We start from the raw sequence: 15,704 nt of genomic DNA, 5'->3' as shown, positions 1-15,704 counted from the left end.
CCTCTGCCTGCCTGCTTGCCTAATTGAGTGGTCAGCCTGACTTGGAGGTGGGGCTCTCCTACCTCTGCTTTTAACCCTCTGCTCACCAGACCTGCTATAAATAAACATACTGAAGGTAATTCAGTCAGTATAATATCCAGCTACTAACGTAAAGAGACAACTGCCCTAGTAATCTTAAAGCAAGTACTGATATGGGTATATTTTGTTGTAAATATTTGAGACTCAGCCACTGGGATCCTATTTGCACTTAGTGTTCCTAACACACTTTTAACAAAATCCAAGACGCCTGTCTACTAGTTGATGCCTTCATGTCTTTGCAATGAACAGCTGAAGGAGATATCAGAACAGATATCAGTTGGAGAGGTAAATGTTTTGGCTAATAGGCTGTTAACTTGGTCAAAAGTGGCCACGTTGGCAGCAAAATTCTGTCTGTTTATAGTCAAGGTTACAGAGCAATATGTCCATTCATTCATTAATTTATAGTTTATATATGTTGGCAAGAAAATAAAATCTAATAAAAAGTAGCAAACATCTTAACATAGCTTACTTTCAGCTTAATCAGGTGTGTTTTGCTATGAATCGACTGGATTTTACAAGGCATCTCAATAGACATCTCCAGAGAAAAACACCTGAAAGAGAAAATAAGAAAGAAAACATTGCCACAATTAATGAATATGTTACCTAGAGAAAAGCTAATAAAAAGCATGGTAATATTAATAAACTTCTTTATACAACTTCTCAACTGTAATTTTCTGAACAAAGGCACTTGACTACATCATGGTTATCCCCACGTCTCAGAAATGAACAAGGCCCACTCAAACATTTCTACTTTCTGGGCAAGGATATTACACTTCATGGTGCTTTGGTGTAGGGATTTTGAGGGCACTTCTATAAAAGGAGAATTCTGCCCCAAACACAATTTAAGCTTTTTGAAAAGTAAAAATAATTTCAAGCATGTTTGCCATATACATAGATTTAAAAATCATTAAAAGGCTTCATATTTTGTATGTAATACTATGGTTTAGAACAATTCCCTAAGCCTGGCCCCCTGTTCTCCTGCTGATCTGGCTGACTACTTTGAGGCTCCCTGCATGCAAGGTCAATATGTCAATAAGGAAAGGAACATCCCAGTGCAATGCGTTGTGGGTTATGTAGTTCTTGCATGCTGTCCGTAAGCTGTGGAGAATTTTTAACATCAGTGTTTTAGTTCCTCCTCCCCTGCCAGGATTTTAAATGATGCAGAAAGAGAACTGTTTTGCAGCTGGAATTCAGCATATAAAAAATATATTTATTCATACTTATTGAAGAAACAGTTTAGAGTGATATATTAGGGGTTTCTGTGTTATGCGGGGCTCTTTAAAGAATTTTATTTCAGAAGCTGGAGTTCCCCTTTACATAACAACTTCTCATTTGGGAGTTTATGTCTGGGCGAGGGCCACTGCCTGTTATGGAGTCCTGAGTTGCACATCTTCACAGCCCTTCTTGATGGGAATTGAATTCCTGATCTATAGAGCTCTAGTTAATGCACATTTACTGTTCCTATCTCCTAACAGCTTATTCTTATTAATTAAGGCCATGGTTCCATTAACCTTTCCATGATGAAGACCTTCCTAAACATTCAGTCATTTAGAAGCAGGAACCAATGTCCTTGGGAACAATGTCCCTGAATTACAATCTTACAACCATGTTTCTGCACAACTACAATTTGCAGCCATGCCTCCATGCTGATTTGGCACCTTACTCAAGGTAAATACCTCAATAAAAAATATTTGCACAGGAATTGGATCTGTATCTCATCAAACAGAAACCAGTGAAATACTGCTTTGCCATCTCCCCACCTAGTCTTATTTAAACAAGCTCTATTAATACTTTACTTTTTCTTTGTACGAAATCAGGCAGTACCCAGGGCCTGACAACTAAGCTTGCATAAATCAGCCAAAAATCCTGTTTGCTTCTGCTTAAATTCTCCATATGTTTTACTATTTTAATTCATTTTGTAACATACTTTCTAGAATGAGTGCTGTGTGGTAACAATTGCACCATGTGACCAGCCAGTAAAATCTTTCTGAAGAGAAGTGGGTGGAGTCATGATGTCACTAACCAGTAATTGTTTTATTGAAATTGTTTGTATGTGACACTAAAGGGCCTATGTATAAAAAAATGGTTTAATTTACAATACATAATTTTTTATGGTTTATCACTGCATATAATAACTTCTGTAAGTGTACAATAAAATTGCCCGTGTCTGATTAAGCCCAATACGTACCCCTCTGGCAAATAGATGTCTTCACCATCATACTGCAGGGAAAAAAAATGGTTAATAATGCAATAACATGCAAAAACCCAATATCTAGCTCAGGGACAGCAAATCTGTTGTCTTTTTGTATTATTAGACAAATATAGTGTTTTTTAGAAAAATATCCTCACCATGTAGGGCAATGATAGATTACATATATTTATAAAAGTTACAGCTCTATAGGAGCTTTTCTAGATCCTTAGTGGTCTGTGATAGATGAGTTTTGAATGTGTCCTATTAGTTCTTTCCCAAATCCCAGTAGGAGATATGTAGTCAGTCACAATTCAGCCTTTAAATAGGGAAACAAGGATGTAGTTCCCTGTCAGGTCCACCAGATTGGAATTGTCTGGCATCTAAGGGGGCCTTCTCTACCCCATGCACCTTTGGGTGGGGATGTGACTTACGGCAAATACACAGGGAACCATTCCTCTGTCGTTTCTTACTACTCTCTCTGCAAGGTACATCCCCTGATAATTACACCACTGTATATGCCGAAATTCCTATTGCAGATTATGCCATAGCCTGGCCATGCTGTAATGTAAATTAAATACTACTTTATATACAAAACTACCCATCATACAAACTTGAGCATATTCTTTCTCACCTTTACCCAAGATGCCACTGTAGGAGGAATGATGAATTGTAAAGGAAGGGAATCATAGTTCCGACTCAGCACATTTAAGTAGGTGATTTTGATGATGACCGTGGCTTTTGGAGGCAGGATTCCAAGGCTCAGTGAGAAGACATCCTATAAATAACATTCATATCTTAGTATTTAATAATATCATATGTGAGGAAGTATCCTCCTGCACCTAATTAGCCATGGGTTTCAAAAGAGAACCATTTTATTGTATTAGTTACATTTTTCATCACCCATAATTGAGAACTACAATGTTGTATGATCAGCTGCTACAGACCCTTGTACACATGTGTTCTAGTCCAGCACATACTTGGCTTTCTAACTGTGGTTTGGTGTAGCCATGTATTCTGTATGTCCCTGGGAACATACTTCTAACTTCTTTTTGTTTGTGAAGTTAATAATAATAATAAATATCTTTCTAGCTCAGTTTTATGCTTATGGCATGTAAGATGTATTATGAACCCACTGAAGGAGCTTGTCATTAGCATTAATGGTAATTGCCTGTCACCAACAGCAACATGCAGATCTCAGCCCAAAAATTTCCCTATGAGCATTTAAGGACCAAACCAAAACCAAAAATGCTAGTACAGAATAGTATACATGTCATAAACCATGAGAGAGAGCCTTAGCATACAAATCTGAATAGTGACAAGCTGGGGGGGTTATCCAGGAGGCGCCCCGGTACCACTTCTTATGCATACAGAAAAACTCTGCCAATGCTGTACTTATAGAGCACAAATCCCTTGTAAATAAACCTTATTTATACTTATCTGTTTTGTTTTATATTGTATATGACATGTTATCGAGGTGTTGATATAGGGATATTATTCGGCCTTGTGCTTTTATACAGGTCATGGAACTCCGAGGTGGCTTCTAATATCCTCATATTTTACAATGGGGGGTACTTTATGTCATGTGTCATAAGTCAAGTGACAGAAATTACTTCACCAAGCTCTGATTATAACTGATGATATCACTAAGCACTGTTTATATAGTGAATAAAGTTATCAAATATAGGGATATTATAAGTCACCAAGGAGTTCCATGATCTGCTTTTATGCAGTGACTTCTTATATCCTCATATAAAGTTTTAGTGAGTCATGTAACAGAAATTACATCACTAAGCTCCGATTATAACTGATTACATCAATAAGTACCGTTTATAAGGATATAATTTACAGTTTGGTCCCATAGGGAAATGACCAAGCTGTAGATTATATGTTTATTAAGGCCTCTCATCATATATTGGGCACTTAGATATTCAGAGTTTTATTGAAATGTGTTTTTAGCTGTTTACGTATAGATTAGGTTTGACAGCAATATGTTTAGGTATCACCCTTAGACAGCGCTGTTTACTATAATATAATATAAGGCTTTTATTTCCAATTGGCAGGGACAAAGAGAGAAAAGGAAGGGTATTAGCTGCACATATTAGCAAGGTAAGTTCTCCTTTTTAAAAGTGCAGCAATGTCCAAAACATTACACTTTTCCTTCTCTGCCTGCCAATATGGAATAAAGACATTTTTATTGATAGAAGAAATCTTCTATATTTAAGGGATTGCTGTGTGTATTCTGCTGCCTGGGGCTTACGTAATACAGCTTGATATGTTTCACCAAATCTTATGATGAGTAAATTGATTTGAAGCAAACTTACAGCAGCGTCCTGGTCCATAAGGTAAGCCCCACGTCCCTCGCTGATAGCAGCCCTGTACTCCTCATGCGCTTGCTCCTTCTCTTTAACCTGCCAGAAGGGAACCTTATATTAATCACACCACAGAGATGCTGAATAATTCCATTCTATACAGACTGTATTCCACTGTACCTCTCCTATAATGTGTCTTCCATTTATAAATGCTTCAAATCCACACACAGTGGCATCACGTCTGTCCAGTGGAAAAACGTATTTAGCCTCTATGGGCTCCGTGGAATGACTTACATATGTCTGGAAAAGCGTCACCTAAACACAAATATATTAATAAGTGAAACAATGTATTGATTTCTGAATATAGTTCACACAAGCTCACCTACCTCTGCAGCGATATCTATTATTCTGCCTTTTACATGAACATTATCCACAGGAATCTGCTGGCCATCAATGCTCTGAAGACCATGTATTATATTCTTCATTGGTGGCTCACTCTCTAAGGTCAATATTAAGAATTTAGAATATTGGTATCTAATGGAACTAACATCCAGATGTATAATTTGTATATTCAAGGTATAACAAGGCATGTCAAAATCAAGCATCATTAGCAGCTCTATGATGCCCCCAAACCACCAGAGTTCAAATAAAAATGGATACTGGCATCAAAAAATGACCTATTATAATAGAAGTATAGAATCCCTTATCTGGAAATTATCTAGAAAGCTCAGAATTACAGGAAGGTCCCTTAATAAACAAATTATTCTAATCTTAAAAATTATTTAGATTGTAATCTAATTACTTAGATTGTAAGCTCTACGGGGCAGGGACCTCCTTCCTACTGTGTCTCATACCACATGGCACTTATATATATATATATATATATATATATATATATATTTATTGTATTTATTTATTATAACACTTGTCCCCCCTGTGTGTAATTTTGTATTCTGTAAGATTGTACAGTGCTGCGTACCCTTGTGGCGCTTTATAAATAAAGTTATACATACATACATACATTTCTTTTTTCTCTGTAATAATAAAACAGTACCTTGTACTTGATGGTAACTAAGCTGCATGAATCCATATTGGTGGCAAAACATTCCTATTGGTCTCACTTTGCAATGAAAGAATAAGGAATGCTCTCACAACTTTTTGGATCCACAAAAAACAGTTGTATTTTGAGTCAATATATCTGCTCACAAAGATCTACAAAACGTTAATTAGACATACCAATCCCTACAGTACCTGATTCATCATCAGATTGCACTCCATCCCCGTTATCATCAGATTGTACTTTTTGGCCATCATCATCTGATTGTAAAAGTTCTCCATCATCATCATCATGTTCACTATCATCATCATCATTATGTTCTCCATCATCATCGGACTGTACTTGTTCTCTTTCATTATCTTCCTCTGTGTTTTCCAGCTGAAGGGGAAGTTTATTGGGTTCCATGTTCACTGTGTCTTTATCAGTGCAGAACTGAACCACGTATCTCATTGTCACTTGATCTTTCTTATAAACCACAAATTCATCCTCCTGTTAAAGGAAAACACACCATAATGGTGTAACATTATTGTTTAGAACTGCATAGAAAATATACTATAATGTGTGTGGGGGGGTATGCATTTTTATTTTTTTTATGTTTTACAAAATCATACATTTTATTACTCACATTGTTATACCAAAGTTTCGGTACTTGACTTACAGCCCCTCTGCTTCTGCTGCCTATTCTACATTTTCTATATAAACTCTATAGGGCTTAAAAATCTTATGCTTGCTTTGTAAATTGCATTGGCTTTTAAGAAAGTACCCTTAAGCATCACTTGTTGTACTTATTTTGCTCATGCTTGTTATCTACTGACAAATCAACAAAATCCTTTTAAGGTACAGGTACAGGACCTGTTATTCAGAATGCTCGGGACCTGGGATTTCCAGAAAAGAAAATCTTAGGAGATCTTTCTGTAATTTGATTTTAACATTAAACCCAATAGGGCTGTTCTGCCTCCAATAAAGAATAATTATATCTTAGTTGGGATCAAGTACAGGTACTGTTTTATTATTACAGAGAAAAGGGAATCATTTAACCATTAAATAAACCCAATAGGGCTGTTCTGCCCCCAATAAGGGGTAATTATATCTTAGTTGGGATCAAGTACAGGTACTGTTTTATTATTACAGAGAAAAGGGAATCATTTAACCATTAAATAAACCCAATAGGGCTGTTCTGCCCCCAATAAGGGGTAATTATATCTTAGTTGGGATCAAGTACAGGTACTGTTTTATTATTACAGAGACAAGGGAATCATTTAACCATTAAATAAACCCAATAGGGCTGTTCTGCCCCCAATAAGGGGTAATTATATCTTAGTTGGGATCAAGTACAGGTACTGTTTTATTATTACAGAGAAAAGGGAATCATTTAACCATTAAATAAACCCAATAGGGCTGTTCTGCCCCAATAAGGGGTAATTATATCTTAGTTGGGATCAAGTACAGGTACTGTTTTATTATTACAGAGACAAGGGAATCATTTAACCATGAAATAAACCCAATAGGGCTGTTCTGCCCCAATAAGCGGTAATTATATCTTAGTTGGGATCAAGTACAAGGTACTGTTTTATTATTACAGAGAAAAGGGAATCATTTAACCATTAAATAAACCCAATAGGGCTGTTCTGCCCCCAATAAGGGGTAATTATATCTTACTTGGGATCAAGTACAAGGTAGTTTTATTATTATTACAGAGAAAAGGGAATCATTTAACCATTAAATAAACCCAATAGGGCTGTTCTGCCCCCAATAAGGATTAATTATATCTTAGTTGGGATCAAGTAAAAGGTAGTTTTATTATTACAGAGAAAAAGAAAATAATTTAAAAAAATGGAATAATTTGATTATATGGGAGATGGCCTTCCTATAATTTGGAGCTTTCTGGATAACGGGTTTCCGGATAACACATCCCATACCTGTATTATTATTATTGTATATTGTTTATCAAAAGACAAAATAATTACTGCCTACTGACGCTCACAGGGTATCTGCCCAGCACAAATAGAAAAAGAAAACTTTTTTATGAAAAAAAATGGTGTTTTATATTCTATTTCTAAGCTTCAGAAATTACCTCAAAATCAGATTTTGCCCCAGGAATTTCCCGGACACCATGAACACTGTGAAAGCCACTTGGAGCTGCAGTTAAGGAGAAATTCCTCTTGTAGACATCCTTGCAGTTACCCAGAGCCACATCACAAACCAGAATCAGACGCGCCCCATTGGTTACAGCGGGTTCTGAATATTTAACTCTTGCACTGGGGGAGAAAAGAAACAAAATGGATTTTATATGAGTGTATGGCTCATATTGTTCATATTCAGTTCATGTTTTTCAGTGAGATTTTCTTACATGGCACCAAAAACATAAACATGAAAGGTGCCATCATCTCCCATTGAGCTTTTATTAAAAGTGTGCATCAGGGAATTTGCAGGCAGGGGCCCAAGAATGAATTATTTGCAGGGAGGCACAGGGAGGGCAAGCTACCCTGCAGCAATCTCTGCAACATTCATTCTCATTGCTCTCATTGCACTCTTTAGTACTGGGCAAGTTTTCAATGATATAGTGGATAACTTCCGTCCTGAACGTGACTTCCTTGGGGCAGCCCCATATTAAGAAAAGAAACCCAACCTCCACCATATCACATTTCACACATTTGCAAGAATGCCAAACCTTATTGAATCGCTAAAATAAATTCCTCTTCCAAGATGTCCTGTATCAGTTCTCGGCAAATCCAAATCATCTTCTACGGATTTTGGCAAGAGCAGCCCACTAAGGGGAAATAAGAGCAATTTAAAGGTTTACTAATGAGCCCTTGGAGGTAGTGGTTTATTTTATGTCATCAAGTACAAAGTGGTTTATTTTAGAAGTTCATAATCTCTTTTGCAAATTTGTTTTTACTGTGGTTTTCCCAGACGAACACACTTACCGGTAAAGGATCCCAACAAAACTGTGTGGCGAGGACGCATGGAGGAGGGGCTTGACATTCCCAAGGTTCCTTTCAAATTCTACAGCTTCGCTTGATTTTGAAATGCGGAATATATTTTTTATGTTAATCATTTCTTCACTTTAGAAAGAAAGAAAAAAAAATGATTATGATTATTTCTTATTTTGACCCTCTTTCTTTCTACAGCTGCACGGTGCTCCTAATAGGGAGACACAATAATATGGCACTAGGGTTATTTGAAAGGCAGGCTGAACATTTTGAAATTTGATCATTTGGTGTTTGTTGGTCAATGCCATGCACTGAGTGATGCCATTCAGTTAATCAATTACAGACACTGGTATTTCCTGGGGGATGGGTATCATGATGAGCCCACTTTTTGGAGTTCTCAAGGATGTTATTTTGGAGGTGCAGTATTTTGGCTAAATGACGACCGAGTGAGCAGGTATTCGCCCTGGTCCTCCTCCTAAGTATACCCTCCAAGAGAGAAAATGTGTAAATTGTTTTTGAATGAGAGCATGGTTTAAATAACTGCACCTGGACAGCTTTAAAAAGGGCATGAGAATGGCAACTAAATGTCACATATATAGAATATATTTTACAAATATAAAATAGCAACACATCATAAAGTTTAGTTTTCTTTTATATTAGCAGTGATAGAAGCAGTGACCCGTTGTGCATGTGATACTTGGCATGTCCAGTACCTGCGCTGCTTCTCCAGAACTTGCTGGGACACCTGAAGGAACTCCTCAGACTCGGGGTCGATGTGCTCTATTCTGCACTGCAGGGCACGGTATTTAGCAAAGCTACTTGGGTTCAGCTCTCCAGAGTTTATCTCACACGCATTCACAATGTCTCCAATAAGCTACAGTGTATAATATATGAAGATAAAAGTTTCAGTGCAATTGATTTCAAAATAGCAGATATTATCAAGAGAAATATCAGGATCAACCAAGAGATCCTGACTGAACCTAGTTCCTAACTGGGGCAAAAAGGAGAAATGCTGCAGGTCCCCTAATTGAGGCAGAGATTCTTTATAGTGGTGGAGAATGAAGTAGGATGTGTTTCTTGCACAACTTTGCAAGCAGCATGTAAAACAAGGAGTTGCAGTTATTGACCAGGAATCTTTTTATATTTAGAAAGTCACTAAATATCACTAAATACTGCTTTAAGGGTAGCCAAGTTAATTCCCAGTAGAGTGGTGTTGAGAATTTCCTCAGCAGGGTGTTTATGATATAACTGCCCCACCAGGTAATAGATGGATAAGTGTGGTCGCCAAGTCCTCCTCTGTCAATGGGAACGGAGAGGGCAACCAAGGACTTTACTGACCCAAAGGATTGGGATGAGCATAGAAATTGATTTGAACAATTTAGTATGATCAATTTAGTATGATGTAGAGAATAATTGCAAATTGTCTCTTAATATTACTCTCTACATCATACTAAAAGTTAACTCAAAGGTAAACAACCCCTTTAAAGACTTTGTTATCAAAATTCGCATTTGTCCACTTTGGAGTTTTTTTGTAATTGAATAAACTCAAATTTTTACTAAATTAGAATATTTGCTTATTTATTAAAAATTTTAAAAAGAAAAAAATGAATCAAATTAAACCTTGAATGCATTGAATTCATGGTCTGGAAACTTTTAAACAAATTCAAAAAATGCAAAAGGAAAAATCACAGAAAATTTTCCTATTTACTACCTTTGACTTCTACATGAACTCACAAGCTTTTAGATGCCGATGTTTTACAATTGAGTTTTTCTGAATTTTTGCAGTAACTAAATATCAAACATTCAGTACTGGTATGGGATCCATTATCCGGAAACCCGTTATCCAGAAAGCTCCAAATTACGGAAAGCCTGTCTCCCATAAACTCTGTTTTAATCCCAACTAAGCTATAATTACCACTTATTGGGGGCAGAACAGTCCTATTGGGTTTATTTAATGGTTAAATGATTCCCTTGTCTCTGTAATAATAAAACAGTACCTGTACTTGATCCCAACTAAGATATAATTACCCCTTATTGGGGCAGAACAGTCCTATTGGGTTTATTTAATGGTTAAATGATTCCCTTTTCTCTGTAATAATAAAACAGTACCTGTACTTGATCCCAACTAAGATATAATTACCCCTTATTGGGGGCAGAACAGTCCTATTGGGTTTATTTAATGGTTAAATTATTCCCTTTTCTCTGTAATAATAAAACAGTACCTGTACTTGATCCCAACTAAGATATAATTACCCCTTATTGGGGGCAGAACAGCCCTATTGGGTTTATTTCATGGTTAAATGATTCCCTTTTCTCTGTAATAATAAAACAGTACCTGTACTTGATCCCAACTAAGATATAATTACCCCTTATTGGGGGCAGAACAGCCCTATTGGGTTTATTTAATGGTTAAATGACTCCCTTTTCTCTGTAATAATAAAACAGTACCTGTACTTGATCCCAACTAAGGTATAATTACCCCTTATTGGGGGCAGAACAGCCCTATTGGGTTTATTTAATGGTTAAATGATTCCCTTTTCTCTGTAATAATAAAACAGTACCTTGTAATTGATCCCAACTAAGATATAATTAATCCTTTTGTGGATGCAAAACCATCCTATTGAGTCTAATTAATGTTTTATTGATTTTTTAGTAGACTTAGTTACTTAGGTATGGAGATTCAAATTACGGAAGACCCTTATCCCCAATACCCTTATCCCCAATACCCTTGGCCCTGAGCATTCTGGATAATGGATTCTATACCTGTATTAGAAACCTTAATTTTAATTCATGAGTTTCGGCACAACAAAAATGTGAATTTCGGCAAAAATTGGATTATGGTTGGTGATAAATCACCCCCTCCATGTTAACAAATATTAAAAGAATGAACTCAAACCTGGCATAATTCCTGCTTTATCGACAAAAGCTTCATATTAGTATTGGCCTGTATGGGTTCCTTATGGGGAATAAGTCGATAAAACTCAGCCATTGCTTTCCTTATGGCTCCAGGTTCTGTTCCTGTGCCCAGCAATTTCCTAACATAGAGTAGAACTCCTTCTGCTTTGCTTACCTATGAATGAAAAACAGAAAACAATACAATACGACTGAGAAATCAGAGATCAAGCTTTACACAAATGCCAAGGTTTAAAAAAATATAACAGCTTACAGCATGGCAGCCTATAGTCAGTGAGGACTGGAAGAAAAATATACATTTCTGGAACAACTGGCTATTACTATAGAATTATAGATATATTGTGTGTGTATATATATATATATATATATATATATATATATAAATATCAGTATTTTTAAGCAACCAATATCATAATGGTTTATTTAGAAAACACCAGAAAGTTACACGTCTCTTTTCAATAACATTATAACAATCAGTAATCTAGCAATAAAATGAATGACAGGAGTTAAGCTGGCCATACACATTAAGATTTTTCTCTCCCTAATAACCAATTTCAGTGCGATCATTTATCATAAGGTTAGTGGGCACTGAACGATTATACAGCTAGCAATTTTTCATCCAATTGTATGCAGGACCAAGCAGGTAGAAATCGCTTGAAATGGTCGTTTTTATTGATGGGCAAACCATACTTTTGAACGATCTTTTCAGGATAAGCTCGGTCCTATGATAACGAAAGGATCTTTTAAAAATCTTAACGTGTATGGCCAGCTTTACCGAAAGAAACAGCAGGATAAGAGGGACCACGTTTAGTTGTGTGCACAACTCACATCACTGAGACTGATGTTGTTTACTGGACAGGAGAGGATCTGGTCCAAATGAGTGAGAGCCTCAGTCCAAACTGATTCCACAAAATACCCGACATCCAGTGAAATTCTGGGCAGAATGATGTTGTCTCTCAGTAACGCCTACTGAATGAACACAAATCATGTTAATGATATAAAAGACAAAGTAACTTTATTTTTGCCTGTTTATAGGACACTGGCCGGTGTGTCAAATCTGTCGAGTTGTAAAAGCAGCTTTGTAGGTGGAATAAGAAATGGGCCGAATGGCTTATGTTCCTCTTTGCCAATGTGGCTGCCAGTGTTGGATGATTCTCTAAGCGCTAACACTGCTTTACATGCAATTAAGGGCATGGTCTCCTCACTCAAAATGCTTTTCATATAGTTTCCCTGGCTCTACCTGTGCTGATCAGAAAACCTTTTAGTTACTGATGTGCTTTAAAACCAGCGGCAGAGTTTTAACCTATAGGGTGTCCTATAAAACAATGGAAATTTCACGGTTCAAACTGGGTTTCCCTCCCAGGAATCCCTCTGTGTGCAAATTAGGACAGGGGCTCCTTACTCAACATGCTTGATTTGTCAACCAACTTTCCTGGCTCTACATAAGCTGAAATGATGAGCCCCGAGAAGGGCTCCTTATGGCCCAATAGTATTATCAGGCATGCATAAAACCAGAATTGCTCGAAATTGGTCAAATGGACTTGCTTTACTCGGGACAAGGCTACAGATTGATATATATTCATTAGTCACCTTGCTATAGTTCTAGTAGCAGTACATTAAATATATATATTTAGAATGTTACAGAATGCCCAAGTCTAAGCAACTTTTAAATTTGTCTTTATTATTTATTTTTTTAATAGTTTTTTTAAATTATTTTGCCTTCTTCTTCTGACTCTTTCCAACTTCCAAATGGGGATCACTGACCCCAGCAGCCAAGCAACTATTCCTTTGTGAGGCTACAATATTTTTGTTATTGTTATTTTTTTATTATTTATCTTTCTGTTCAGGTCCTCTCCTATTCATATTCCAGTTTGTTATTCAAACCACTGCCTGGTTTCTAAGGTAATTTGATCCCTAGCAACCAGATAACTGCAGAAATTCCAAACTGGACAGCTGCTGAACAAAAAGTAAAATAATTAAAACACAAATAATAAAAAAGTGAAGACCAATTGCATATTGTCTTTGAATATAAGGTTAACTCAAATGTGAACAATTTCAAATTTAAATTTGCTCTGTGCCTCCCTAGGCTATTTCCCAGGTGTAAAGTTTTTAATTAAGCATCATTCTCCTCAACAATATATAGCTTAAAATAAACACATCACCATCTGCAGTGACTCTGATGTGAATCGGACAATATCCTTTGGAATGGTTTTTAATATCTTGTAGCCATCCTTTTTTAAATCTTCAATGCATTGGTCATACTTCTGACAAGCCAACTCACTATTGTCTTCGAACTGAAAGCAGCAGTCACTCTGCAAAAAAAAAGTTGCACCCTGTTATATGAACAAGTAGAGATAATAAGATATGGTAAGTACAGGTATGGGAGCCATCATCTCGTAACCTGTTATCCAGAGAGTTCAGAATTATGGGAAGTCCATCTCAATCAAATAATTCAGAACTTTTAAAATTTCATCGTTAAATGATTCCCTTTTCTCTGTAATAATAAAACAGTACCTTGTAATTGATCCCAACTAAGATACAATTACCCCTTATTGGGGGCAGAACAGCCCTATTGGGTTTATTTAATGGTTAAATGATTCCCTTTTCTCTGTAATAATAAAACAGTACCTGTACTTGATCCCAACTAAGATATAATTACCCCTTATTGGGGGCAGAACAGCCCTATTGGGTTTATTTCATGGTTAAATGATTCCCTTTTCTCTGCAATAATAAAACAGTACCTGTACTTGATCCCAACTAAGATATAATTACCCCTTATTGGGGGCAGAACAGCCCTATTGGGTTTATTTAATGGTTAAATGATTCCCTTTTCTCTGTAATAATAAAACAGTACCTTGTAATTGATCCCAACTAAGATAATTAAGATAATAATCAATCCTTATTGGAGGCAAAACAATTCTACTGGGCTTAATTCATGTTTAGATGATGGTTTAGTTGACTTAAGGTATGAAATTGAAATTACGGAAAGATCATTATCCGGAAAACCAGATAACAGGTCCCATACCTGTATACTGTATGCAGGCCCGGATTTTAAAATTTTGCCCCCATACGGAGCAATTTTGAATAAAATAAGCTAATCCATACCAAGGCTGATCATTGCACACTCAGCGCTGGATTTGTGTTCCATGCGCCTCTGGGGGGGGGGTGGCCTAGGGGCGCACGGAACACAAATCCGGCGCTGACTGTATGATTCAAAGACAAACCATTCCTCTTAGTTTATAACAGTGTTTTTATACATGTAGGTTGTGTTATCTGATATTTCATGCTATTCATGAATTGAATTATTTCCATACACACAGATCCTGTTACCTCAGGTCCTTTGGATTGGCAGATTATTGTAGATATTCTGAATGGAAAAGATGATGGATCTGGAAAGCACAACAGCTCAAAAACAGCCACTTGTGGTCCCTGTAAAAGCAACTGAAGTTGTAAACTATTTGCCTGTTTTTGTGCATTAGCAAAAGGCTGGTCAGTCAGCCAGAAAGGGATATGTAACACAATGACCAGATTCAGTTCAGTGAGAAAAAGTTATCTCATGGTTTATTACATGAAAACTTATGGGCAAGATTCAATTTGAAGAGAAAAAATGTTTCTTCGCATTCAGTTTCAGTATTTTCCCATAGACACAGTTTTGATATGATAAGCAATTAGATTTTTCTTAATTGAATTGCATGCCAAATTGAATCTCATCCATAAGTTTTCACATAATAAACCCTTTTCTCACTTACTTGTATCTGGCCCAAAATGCACTTATATACCCAATATATATGCACAATATGCCCAATATATATGCACATATGACTTGCTTGCCTGGAGTGAATACAATGCATAGAAGTCATCTTTGTCTTTTGAACAATTACATGTATTAGTTGTACCTCAAGATGATATATGTCCCCTAGTGAGTGGTTTAATCACCCAAGGATGAGGTTATCAAACATAGAATAAAGTGCAGAGTTTTTGGTATAGATTACCTACCAATATTACCGATGGGGGGTGGTTTGTAATAAGACTATTTCAAAAACCTCCTATAAGTAACAGTTCATTTTATTGGTTAAAAACACATTATAGGGTTAGACAGGATTTTAGAAAACAGATGATTTGATTGGCTGATATACTTTTCAAATATTATTGTTAGGCAAAGTCAAGCAAACTAATATGGCAACTGGGGGCAATTAAGTCTGTGTATGAGACTGTATGTCTCT

The 15,704-nt window shown here is 36.4% G+C and overlaps 1 protein-coding gene across 2 annotated transcripts in view; it reads right to left on the bottom strand.

The window, feature by feature from the left end:
- Positions 1-15,704, bottom strand: part of LOC101733406 (protein mono-ADP-ribosyltransferase PARP4) — a 100,988-nt gene that overhangs the window by 16,399 nt on the left and 68,885 nt on the right. For both annotated transcript variants that reach the window (XM_031897276.1, XM_004912072.4), the window contains exons 7-21: positions 14,812-14,910; positions 13,644-13,793; positions 12,310-12,447; positions 11,465-11,638; positions 9,282-9,442; positions 8,563-8,700; positions 8,307-8,405; positions 7,710-7,893; positions 5,830-6,124; positions 4,965-5,077; positions 4,759-4,893; positions 4,591-4,677; positions 2,901-3,044; positions 2,267-2,298; positions 548-629 (exon numbers count right to left, since the gene is read on the bottom strand). In XM_031897276.1, the coding sequence (XP_031753136.1) occupies positions 548-629; positions 2,267-2,298; positions 2,901-3,044; positions 4,591-4,677; positions 4,759-4,893; positions 4,965-5,077; positions 5,830-6,124; positions 7,710-7,893; positions 8,307-8,405; positions 8,563-8,700; positions 9,282-9,442; positions 11,465-11,638; positions 12,310-12,447; positions 13,644-13,793; positions 14,812-14,910 (2,031 nt within the window). The remainder of the gene's footprint in view (positions 1-547; positions 630-2,266; positions 2,299-2,900; positions 3,045-4,590; positions 4,678-4,758; positions 4,894-4,964; positions 5,078-5,829; positions 6,125-7,709; positions 7,894-8,306; positions 8,406-8,562; positions 8,701-9,281; positions 9,443-11,464; positions 11,639-12,309; positions 12,448-13,643; positions 13,794-14,811; positions 14,911-15,704) is intronic.

Source organism: Xenopus tropicalis, chromosome 2 (assembly GCF_000004195.4).
Source record: "Xenopus tropicalis strain Nigerian chromosome 2, UCB_Xtro_10.0, whole genome shotgun sequence".
NCBI lineage: Eukaryota > Metazoa > Chordata > Amphibia > Anura > Pipidae > Xenopus > Xenopus tropicalis.
The sequence above is the reverse complement of the archived record's forward strand: the minus strand, read 5'-3'. Positions and strand labels throughout refer to the sequence as shown.